Raw genomic sequence first — 11342 nt, 5'->3', positions numbered from 1 at the left:
TCAAAGATAAAATCACACTCAATTTCCATGAACTGATTCAGGAAAACTGAACAAAGACATTATGTCTGAATTGAGTGATATCTACTTAAATCAGTCTGGATTTTTAATCAGTCACTCTCATCATACATACTGTACATGCACATGTACACAAACTAAAACTCGGTACAACAGCAAAGAAAGCCTCATTACATAATTTCACCCAGAATTACACAAAACTGAAGAGTTTGACATGAGTATGGCCGCACACAGCTTGATTTTGGTGGTTAAGGTACTACAGCATAAGAGAGCATGAACACAACTTTTTTTTTTTTTTTTTTTTTTTTTTTTATTGTCTTGAAATTTGTAATCCCCTAGTGTATTTGTGGCCAAACTGCCACACTGGTTATCTAGTGTAGCTAAGATATAGCTAAGATATGTACAGATGACACTTTACACACACACACACACACACACACACACACACACACACACACACACACACACACACACACACAGACTATACCACAAACCAAAAACTCAAAACCAACTATTGTTTTCAGCTGAGTCCCATCCTCCCCTTAACCTAGTATGTACATTCAAATGCCCATATAAACACAAAATCAGTTTGACACCGAGTAGCACCAGTGGGTGGGGCTTCTTCTTGCCTGATCCCCCTCCACCACATTTAGGTGAAAAAAACTCTTTTGTGAGAGGCACAGAAGAGGTAGAGGGGCAGCAGAAAATCTGAACACTGGCGCTGAATGCTCACAAAAAAAGGACCTACAAATTCCAGCCTACAGTCTTGTTGCTCACTTTGGATTAATGAAAAGAGATGACAAAGAGTAGGAAAATGTGACAGTGCTGAAAACCTTCCGAGAATTATTGAAGCTGAAAAAGGGCGTACATAAAAGACGAGTGAACATCACCACTTTGGTAACAAATCAACTGCAACCACCGAAGGTAAGTTTGGCAAAATGGTACAACAGCATTTTCCTGAGTTCTACTGTGTACTGTGTTTTTTTTTTTTTGTTTTTTTTTAACATACATGGAATCCTGTGACAGCAATATTTCGGAGAACAAATTAAGTGACTGTGGTTCTTCCAACTTAAAAATACAGCATTCTTATATGTGGCATTTTGACTGATTTTGACAACCCTGATACTAACACTGTATGAGCTAAACATAAACTGCTTAAACAAACCACAGAGTAATGTTTGTGATTTTACTTACTGATTGCTTTTAGTACAGTTGGCTGGCTCATTCTTTTCAGAAATAGTGCTAAATAAAAAAATAAAATAAATTACTGTTAAACTTTTTCTAGGTTGTTACAATTGAGAGATGGCACTGCCTTATTTCGAAATGGGATAATATACTGTGTAAATCAGAGATAGGATGTAGTTTTCCTTTTTTTTTCTTTTTGTTTTTTTGTTTTTCATGATTAGATTCTTGTGAAAAGTTACCTCAGGTACATTGCAGCGCTGTTCCCAGTGATTCTATGTTTCTTTATTTTGTGAAGAGGTTTGTCCATGTCACAGAGGTTAAAAAGTTGATTAACTCACTCATTCGTTATATGTGGCAATGTTTTCCATAGTGGCTAAAAAAATATGTTCAATTTTCTGGTAGTTGGGTAATAAGATACACATGCAATCTGAACTCTGACCTCCCATACTCACCACAGTACAGAAAGGGGACCTACAGGGTATTGAGCAACAAAATCAGCCCATCATTAGGAAAACCTTTACTTCCATCCCATTGCAGTGACATAGCATCCCTTCTTTGTGTGGAAATGAACACAAAATGTATTAAAAATGCCAACAACTTTGAGGTACCATGGTGTATTTTATGACCTTTAGTTTTCAATAATAAAAAAAAGAAAGCAAGAAAGACTAAAAAAAGAGGGAAAGAAATCTGGTTCTTTGGAGCTCTTAATGAGCTCTTTAGAAAGTTACTCCAGAGGAATACACTTCCTGCACCCTAATACGTCTCAGTCACTGACAGACCACTCTCGCTTGCCAACCTTAAGTTGCAGAACTTTGAAGGGATTTGTTTTGGGGAAACAGGTCATTATACTGGTGTGCCTTTGTCTCTGGAGCCTCCTGTGCCATTATGAACAATGAAGACAGTCTTCCATTTTGAACCTTGGTCAAAACACAACAATTATGTGCTTGCGACAACAAAGTAAACAGCCTGACCGTATCCAATAACAGTATACTCTTCAGCTTGGAGATTCATTTCTGAAAACATTGTGCAGCAGGTTTAAAGCATGTATGAGCAGCAGAATTATTGCTGAATGCAAGAAACCAGTAAACAGCTTTAATGCCAAAGGCCTGCAAAGCACTGGGATTTAATATACAATCCAGTTGTCAATGTTCGTGGGCGCCGCTTCTAATCACAGGGAACACTGGACCAGTTTATGCAAATGTCCCTCTCTTGGACAAAACAAACACACAAAAAAACAAAACAAGAGAGCTGAGGTTGCAACATAAATGCTGTTACTAGTAAGAGTTGCTTTCAGTGTAACCATCTCATTATGGTGATGATTTAAAGTGCAGAGAATCCTACACATTGTGGGAGCATAAATATAAAAAATAACCATAGTGACTTAACAAAAACTACTGGTACAGTGCTATAGTCAGTCAAACCTTTACAAAATCAAAACACATGATGTTACTTGGGTGTCTTCCTTATATTGGCAAAGTACAGACAGACCAAGTGAACATCCTCCAAATAAAAGGTTAATTGACTTTAAAGAGTAAAATTGGTGCACTGATATAAGTCTCATAACCAACCCTTTATTCCAACATATCTGTTTCTTCCAGTCTAGGACAAGAATGGACCGGACACTGACATGGCATATGCTCCTGCTGGTCTTTTCCCTCAACACTGTCGTCTGGGCGTGTCCAAATGGATGCCTGTGTGAACAAGACAAAGTCCAATGCATTGGCATGTCAGAATTTCCAACGGGTCTGTCCTCATCAACCAGTCATTTTTTGTTTATCAACTGCAGGTTTTACTTTCTGAAACCAGACGACCTGACCAGTTCCGCTAATGCCCTTAGTGTGTTCATAATTAAAGATAGTGTTTTGAATGAAGTGCGCCCTGGCACATTTGATTCTACTCCAGACATGGATACATTAGGTTTTATAGGCACAGAACTTCAAGATCTCCCAGAAACCTTGTTCCAAAATCTTCTGAGGCTTAATTTTTTGTTTCTGAGGATGAACAAGCTCAATGTCCTTCGTCCTGAGTGGTTTTCCCAGTTGACAGAGCTGAAAAAACTTGAGCTCAATGAGAATCTTTTCACATCTGTACCTGTTGAAACCTTTCACTCTCTTACTAAGCTCAATTACCTTTCACTTGCTTCAAACAATATCAGTCAACTCTCCAGAGAGACATTTAGGGGTCTGTCTGAACTGAAAACATTACGTCTTAATAAAAACATGCTACTAGAATTCCCAACTGGCAGTTTCGATGACCTTATAAATCTTGAGGAACTGTCCTTACAAGACAATCTAATCACTCACCTCGACCATGAACTGTTCTCCAACACTCTGAAACTCCAAAAGCTATTCCTCTCCCAAAACAGGCTCAAATCTCTTCCACAAGGAATCTTCTTACAGCTTCCCCTCCTTTCCCAGATCTCCCTGTATGAAAACCAGCTGGAAAGTCTGGGGCCAGGAGTTTTTGGGCCCATGGCCCTGAAGGAGTTGTGGTTGTATGACAACAAGCTCAGCCGTGTAGATGATGACACATTCAGGAACCTCACCCAGTTACATCTCCTGGTGCTTAGTCGCAACCAGATCAGCAATGTGTCCACAGGCGCATTTAGAGGGTTGGAGCAGCTGGGAGAGATATCACTACACACCAATCAGCTCAACACCTTGGAAGCTGGGACTTTTCAAGACCTCCCCCGCCTGGTCAACATTTCCTTAGAGCACAACTTCATCCAATCTTTCCCCTCAGATGTCCTCCAAGGCGTGAGCGAGCTGGGACAGATAGACCTGCATGACAACCGTCTTTCAAGCCTACCACAGGAGAGTCTAGATGCTCTCAATATAGCAAATGAAACACTCTTGCACAAGAACCCCTGGATGTGTGACAAGGATATTCTGCCTCTCAGGAACTGGCTGAGACAGCACCCTCACAAGGTCAACCAAAGCCTTGTGGTGTGTGAAACTCCTGTTACTCTAAAAGGTAAGGGGATAGTGTTGCTGACAGATGAGGACCTAATGCCTTTTGACTCTACTAAGGAACCCATGTCAACATCAACAGAGAAGAGGACGCAACCCAATACACCTCCTGTCAGAAGAAGCACTTCCTCACCTGCTGTCAAGACCACACCCACCTCGGAATATGAAGATGTCACCAGCAGTGGACAAGGAGACAATGGAACATTTTCTAAGGATACTTCAATCATCCTAATCATCATTGCTGTAATTTCCATAGTCATCATAACTGTCATTGTAAGCTGTGTGTGCTGGAGGAGAAAGAAGAGGGGCAAGGGAAACATAGACAACAGAAATAAGAACTCTGTGCTGTAAAGGAGACCAATCTTAAACCAAGGAAACTGCCCACTGGTTTGTCCTGGAAATATGGATCAGTTGATAGTAGAACCTGGAAGGCAACACTAGTAATTACTGCAGTTCCATTTGAACTAACCAACTGCTTTGCTTTTAAATTCATTAGCTTTCAATTACTATTTTCAAATGTGCTATAAGAAGAAAAAAGACACCTCAATGTACTATCTTGTGGAAACACTTGGAGTGACTCTAAACTATGCCCTTGATTTTCAGTACTAATAATATGTCAGTTTCACTATACATATACAAAATTAAAATTGCAATTTTGAGTCCGCTGTAACACAATTCAGTGCAATATGCTTCTGTACATTGAATAAAGACACAGCTTTTAGTGTGAGCATTCTTCATTGTGTTTATTATCAACTGAATTTCACTGTTTCTGATAAGAATGAAAGCATTAAAACATTACCACCCTTAACCTGAGAGCAAGTTGTCCATTGTTTGCTTGTTTTTCAATGTTAAAATCATCATATCTGACAACAAGGGGACATGAGGGATATTATAACCTACCTTTTTCAGGCATCACATTAAGTTTTAAATCACTGACACATTTCTGATCATTTAGAACACAAGGGCAAAACTCAGTCCGGACTGAGCAGAATTAAAGGTGGTAACATTCAATTGAAAGAGAGGTTTGCTTGTTGTTGTTGCTTTTGACCCTAAACACGTTTACCATCCGTTACACCCATGGCATGTGAAAACAATGTTTGGACTATTTTGGGAAGATTCTCAAGCCTCCCCCTGGCTTAGTCTGCAAGACCGGACAAAGCTAATCAGTCACAAATATCATAATTTGTATCTAATTGTTGCCTGATGACAAAAAGGCAAAAGGAAGGAAAAAAAGAACTAAAGAACAAAGAAAACTTTCTCAGCAAACTAAAATGAATGCACTGAACAGCATGAGAACTTGTAAAGTTGTTGTTTTTCCTTGCCCTGACATGCTAATGGTCAGAATGAGAATGTTTACATTCCATAGAGTATGAAATCCTTGGGAGTATGTAAATGATGATAAATATCCAAGCTCAGTTTTGTTTAAACTACTGTCAGAGGTGAACAATCCAACATACGTTATACAAAAAATCAGGCTGTGTAGTAGGTGGTGAAGTCATATTTACAGAGCCACAGATAAAAAAATAAAATAAAAGAATTGACTCAGTTTTAATAATAAGTTATTTATTTATTTATTTTGACATTTTTAGAAATGACCTTCTAGATCCATGCTACAGAGATATGAGGTAATTTGAGGACTAAAGCTGCTCTTATCTCAAGCTGCAGAAGTGTGTTACACCACGCCTCACATGGGATGCAACGCACTCAAGGCCTGCTGGCTAACATAGATACAGAACTAAGCTAAAGGCACTGCACATGTTTATGTTTCACTGCGCTTCATCCTGGACTGGGAATTAAACAGGTAGGCAATGTTTCTTTGACATTGCAAAAGAACCTTTTTAGTGATAACTGAACTAACTAATACATTAACAAAAGCTAAATTATGTCTGTTAATATGATCACAAAACTGTTTTCCTTTCATAGCAAATGAAAATGTCAAGGAGAGACACGATCATCTTTTTTCTGTTTTTACTGCTCAAGTTCTTAACGGCTCAAAATCCATGCTCAAAGGAGACGGACTGCCCCAAAGAGAACCAGGATGTATTTAGTTCATCTACAACGGAGATCCCACGCACTCTGAGACCTGGTGTAACAGAGGTGTTTTTTGTCGGTAGCCAGATACTAACAATCCCCAAAGCTGCCTTTTCTCAAAATCCCCAACTTGAGAAGGTGGAGTTCATGGACACTAACACAACAACTATAGAGCTGGGGGCTTTTGAAGGTTTGGCACATCTCAAGAATATCGAGATCTCCAGCACTCCATTAACGTCAGTCCCAGCTGGAGTTTTCAAAGATCTCAACAACCTGGAGATAATTATCCTAAAGTTTAACAAGCTACGTAGACTTGAGAAAGGCTTGTTTGAAGGCCTTGTAAAACTAAAAGAGCTCCATTTACATGGGAATGACATTGGATTGATTGAAGACGAGACATTTGATGGTCTTGACAACCTTGTAGTGCTCAGTTTAGCTAAAAACAATCTCTCTGCTGTATCAACTGAACTGTTCTCTAATCTAAATAAACTGCAGACTATACGTCTCTATGAAAATCAGTTGACCACCATTCCTGAAGATATTTTTCACAATTTACCAAATTTGAAGGAAATTGGCTTGCAGGGAAACAAACTAACAGAGCTGCCACCTAATCTGTTTCCACACAAAGACAAACTAACTAAGCTGCTACTGGATAGCAATCTTCTGACAGCTTTACCTCAAGAATTTTTTGTTGGTTTTCCTCAGCTTAAAACTCTGACCCTAAAGAAAAACATGCTGAGGAGTCTGCCACCAGTGCTTTTTGGAGAAATGCCTAAACTGACTGACTTAAGCCTCAGTCAAAACAATCTTAGCACTCTTCCCAAAGGAATATTCAGTCCTCTTAATAAAGTCAAGAAGCTAGATCTGTCCAAAAATCAATTTGTCACCGTGTCCGCTCAGTACTTTAACGGTCTTGAGAAGCTCACAGAACTCAATCTACAGAACAACACGATAGAGGCCCTGGATGAAGACATTTTTCAAGAGCTACAATCATTGATCACGCTCAAGCTTGCTCAAAACAACCTCCAGACACTTCCTGAGGATATTTTTCGCCCTTTAACAAAACTCAAAAAACTCGACCTCAGCAATAACCCTTGGCACTGTGACTGTAAACTCATTGGATTCTATACCTGGATGAAGGAAAACTCTAAGCTTGTGTCCAACATTGTCTGTGAGTATCCAGAACATCTAAAATTGAAGGAAATCATATCATTAACAGAGGACCAATTAATTTGCCCCACCACTCCCCCGACAACCACCCTCTTAACCACCACAACACCAACTACCACCACTACTACGACTCTCCCAACAACCACCATCCTTCCTACCACAACACCTCTCACTACAACACCAACCACAACTCTACCAACCACTACGTTGACCACAACACTCCTTACTACAGAGCAAACCACCACCACAGTCCCAACCACCCCTTTACTTACAACAACAACCACTATTTCTACCACACAACTAGTCACAACTACACCTGCTACAACCACTATGAGCACAGCCAAGGTGACAACAATTCTTCCCACAACCCCAACTTTGCCTACAACTACGATGACAACAATGCCACCCACCACAACAACTGCTCCCACAACTACTGCAACAACAACTGCTCCCACAACTACTGCAACAACTGCAACAACAACTGCTCCCACAACTACTGCAACAACAACTGCTCCCACAACTACTGCAACAACAACTGTTCCCACAACCACAACTATTGCAACAACAACTGTTCCCACAACTACTGCAACAACAACTGTTCCCACAACCACTGCAACAACAACTGCTCCCACAACTACTGCAGCCACAACTGTACCAACAACCGTTCTGACAACAATTCAACCAATGACCACCACTACAACAACCACAAGTTTACCCACCACAACAACAACAACTACAATGACAACTAGACCTCCAACAACTACATCCACATCAACCACATTCAGGACTACCCAACCAACAACCACCCAAACAACGACATCTCCTCCACCTACCACTCCTGTCATCTTTACCTGTCCCACCATATCACCCACTCAGGAGGCTCCTGCTTCTTTCAAGTATCAGAGAAAAACAAAAGTTCAGAAGTGCAAATCTCAGATGATGATTTACATTGCACTGCTGGTGGTGGAGATCACCTGCACACTGACACTGGCTAAGTGCACCATATCTCTATACCGTCTGCTGCAGCACAGAGAGAAGATGAACAGCTGGGTCAAACTCACCCGCTTCTCCTACAGGAGAGAGGTCATCCTGAGGCCTCTTCGAGAGGCAGAGACTCGCGGGCTTTAAAAAACACCAGCACCTCAGAGAAAATTCACAGTTTGATCACCATAATGGAAAATGGGCTAGTATCACTCGTGTGACCTGACCTCAGTCCTGCAATAACTGATTTCCTGCAATGTAGTGGATGAAGAAACATAGATAGGTAGTGATGTGACCCATAATCCTGATGGAAATATCCATTAGTGTAGCTTTAATTAAAAATGTATTATGCATATTGCAAATAACATCAGTCACATGCTAATTATATGCTTCATGATGGACATACCATGCAGAGGCCACCCAACATGAAAAGGATTTTTGTAAACATAATAATATGTGATAATGTGGACTGAACAAAATGTGGCTTCCTGGAAGTCGTTTGTCAAGTCAATCTGTCTCTGTGTATGTATCTGTGTTTGTAGATTTGGAATTTATTTAAAAATGAACTGAGAAAAAAAACACAATTTGCAATGTACATTCATTGAAAATGTACGGTAAATTCATAAAGTAGCAGAATGAAAAAATGAGGAGGAGGTTAAATTAATTAAAAAATAATTATACCTTGTATTAGACAAAAGCACAGGAATATAGCAGTAAGTCAGATTCATTAACCCTCTCTGTGTGAACATGTGTGGATTTGTGTGTGTGTGTAAAATTATTTATCTACAGACTGTCTCCTTCTGTTTGATCCCAAAATGCCTTTTTTTCTTCTTCTGAAGACAGCAGAAGACCATGTCAGTTTACCATGAGGCTAACGTTTTTGAGGTTGATTACATTTACATTCAACAAACCATGTAACAACAACAAAAAAAACTGTATTCACACCCCCAGAAATAGTTACAAGTCAGCATCAAAGGATAAAGCAAAAATAATTTGAAAAACTGTTCAAAAGCACTTGAGCTACAATTTAAATGTAAAAATCTAAAATTAAATCCCATTGTCATATCATGTCAGAAACAATCCCTGGGCAATAACATTACAACATCTGTTGAACAGGAGACAGAAATGTCAAACAAACATGTTTTAGTGGTGAAAAATACATTTTGTATATTACTATAATATATTGCTTTGTTTTGTAACATGTAACCAAGTTAAATAAAGCAATCAAGCATTAGTCAGTTTTACTTTATTTTATTTCAATTCTCCTATTGTATGTATATTCATATTATAATTGTGTAAACCAGAATACCTGGAGAAAACCCACGCAGACACGGGGAGAACATGCAAACTTTCAATTCAATTCAATTTTATTTTATTTGCAAAGTGTTAATAATAATACAAAATTGTGTCAAGATGCTTTACAGAACCCATCCTGAAACCCCGAGAACAAGCACTAAGGTGTTTCTTTTTCCTGCGAAGAAGAAACTCAGGAATACAGAGATGTAGAGAAACAAATCTCTTCCACTAGAGGGCACTTCTGCACTACATAAAACAGCATCTCTCATATGCCACAGTAAAAGAAATACATTTAAACTCCTTCACTTTTTTAAAAATGTTCCCAATGGAGCTTTACCCTGCTGTTAAATTGTTGTGGAGTAACAGTGTAGGTTGAGCTTTGAGATTGAGCTACACAGACAACACACTAAACACTACTGAAATGAAAACGCTTTCACATACTTAATTACACCAGAAGTTCTGATGCTATGAGGGTGAGAAAATAAAAAAATAAAAATAAGAACAATCCTGTAACAAGTCTTGTAATTGCAGTAAGTAGAAAATCAAACCTTTTCTGAACCAACGGAAAGACAGATGTCTTCTGTTGTTGTGATGCGAGACGACAACAAACACAAAGAGTTCTTCAAATATTTCATCCTGCTCTGAATTGCTGCTATGATAATCTACAGCTTTTGTTAAGTTCTCTCCTGTGGTGTTGCATCACAAAGCTATTCGCACCTGCACATTTAGTAAGAAGCCTGGTGTCTTCCTTATTTATTCAGGCTTGAGTGACCCGTGTATTTTAGTACACGCTATACCTGCGGCCCTGTGTCTCTGTGAGTTCAGATAGCTGTAGTTTTAGATGGTTTAAACTGTGGGAGAAACCAACAAAAAAGCACAGAGGAAATGATTTACTCCATCACGCTGCCACGATAAAATTCTCAGGGGGGACACGGAGGCTCTTATTTCTTTAATTGTCGGACTAAAGGCTTTGGAATATAAAATTGTGGCGTTTTTACATATAAATAAATCTGGAAAGGAATAATTTACACAATTCAAGACCTTAATGTCCTCAGCGGAAGGTATAGCCTTTCATATAACTGTGATGTGCAAACACTCAAAACAGACTAGTGTACTGGATTTATTTTTTCTACTTTAAAGAAAGGGGTTCAAGCTGCTTTACTTTTGTTAAACAAAGACATGTAATCTATTGCACTGGTATTACATCACATAAAGTTCAGAAATATTTGTTAGTTCATCTCAAGCTCAGAATTTTCTCTGTCGCTAAAGTCTTTGCTTTGTCATCCGATTAGTGATGATACAGTTCACTGAGTCAGCCGTAAACCCAATTGGACATCTTTGGTAAATTTGAATAAATTCCTGTTAGTGTGTTACTTGCTTAATGATAATACTTCACATTAATGGAGACTACGCAAACATTGGCATATTTCTCCTGCGAAATAGTGGAATACATCAGTTTGGTTAATGCACAGAAATGTACAACTTTAACTTCTCATACCCTCGGTTTGCTAGTCCAGTGAGCAACGGCCTTCTGGAAGAAACTAAAGTGCTTCTTATGGATCAAAAGGCAATGTAACTATAATGACTGAAAAGCTGTTTACTGACTATGGAGTTATGTCCAGAAAGGAAAGTTATCTCTAGGGTTAAATATTTCTAAAGCAATGAAATTTAGTCTCTGCTACATGGGCTCATGTT

General features: G+C 39.0%; 2 protein-coding genes across 3 annotated transcripts; both read left to right on the top strand.

Annotated features, from left to right (window-relative positions):
• The first annotated feature begins 673 nt into the window (after positions 1-673).
• Positions 674-4982, top strand: lrrc15 (leucine rich repeat containing 15). 2 transcript variants are annotated; one of them, XM_047587245.1, is made up of 2 exons: positions 674-939; positions 2804-4982. In XM_047587245.1, the coding sequence occupies exon 2, from the start codon at positions 2811-2813 to the stop codon at positions 4518-4520; it is 1710 nt and encodes a 569-aa protein (XP_047443201.1). In that variant the 5' UTR covers positions 674-939; positions 2804-2810; the 3' UTR covers positions 4521-4982. The 2 variants fall into 2 exon arrangements, with proteins under 2 accessions (XP_047443201.1, XP_047443200.1); XM_047587244.1 differs by having other exon boundaries at positions 2799-4982.
• An 835-nt stretch (positions 4983-5817) lies between these two features.
• LOC125009347 (carboxypeptidase N subunit 2) lies at positions 5818-9264 on the top strand. The gene is made up of 2 exons (XM_047587243.1): positions 5818-5970; positions 6093-9264. Exon 2 carries the CDS (start codon positions 6096-6098, stop codon positions 8496-8498), a length of 2403 nt encoding a protein of 800 aa, XP_047443199.1. The 5' UTR covers positions 5818-5970; positions 6093-6095; the 3' UTR covers positions 8499-9264.
• The last annotated feature ends 2078 nt before the right edge of the window (positions 9265-11342 follow it).

Source organism: Mugil cephalus, chromosome 6, assembly GCF_022458985.1.
Source record: "Mugil cephalus isolate CIBA_MC_2020 chromosome 6, CIBA_Mcephalus_1.1, whole genome shotgun sequence".
NCBI classification, from domain to species: domain Eukaryota; kingdom Metazoa; phylum Chordata; class Actinopteri; order Mugiliformes; family Mugilidae; genus Mugil; species Mugil cephalus.
This window is presented reverse-complemented; position numbering and strand designations above follow the sequence as displayed.

What these genes read in the sequence shown, in the direction of transcription:
- lrrc15 (XM_047587245.1), top strand. Translation starts at nt 2,811, where the DNA reads ATGGACCGGACACTGACATGGCATATGCTCCTGCTGGTCTTTTCCCTC.
- LOC125009347 (XM_047587243.1), top strand. Translation starts at nt 6,096, where the DNA reads ATGAAAATGTCAAGGAGAGACACGATCATCTTTTTTCTGTTTTTACTG.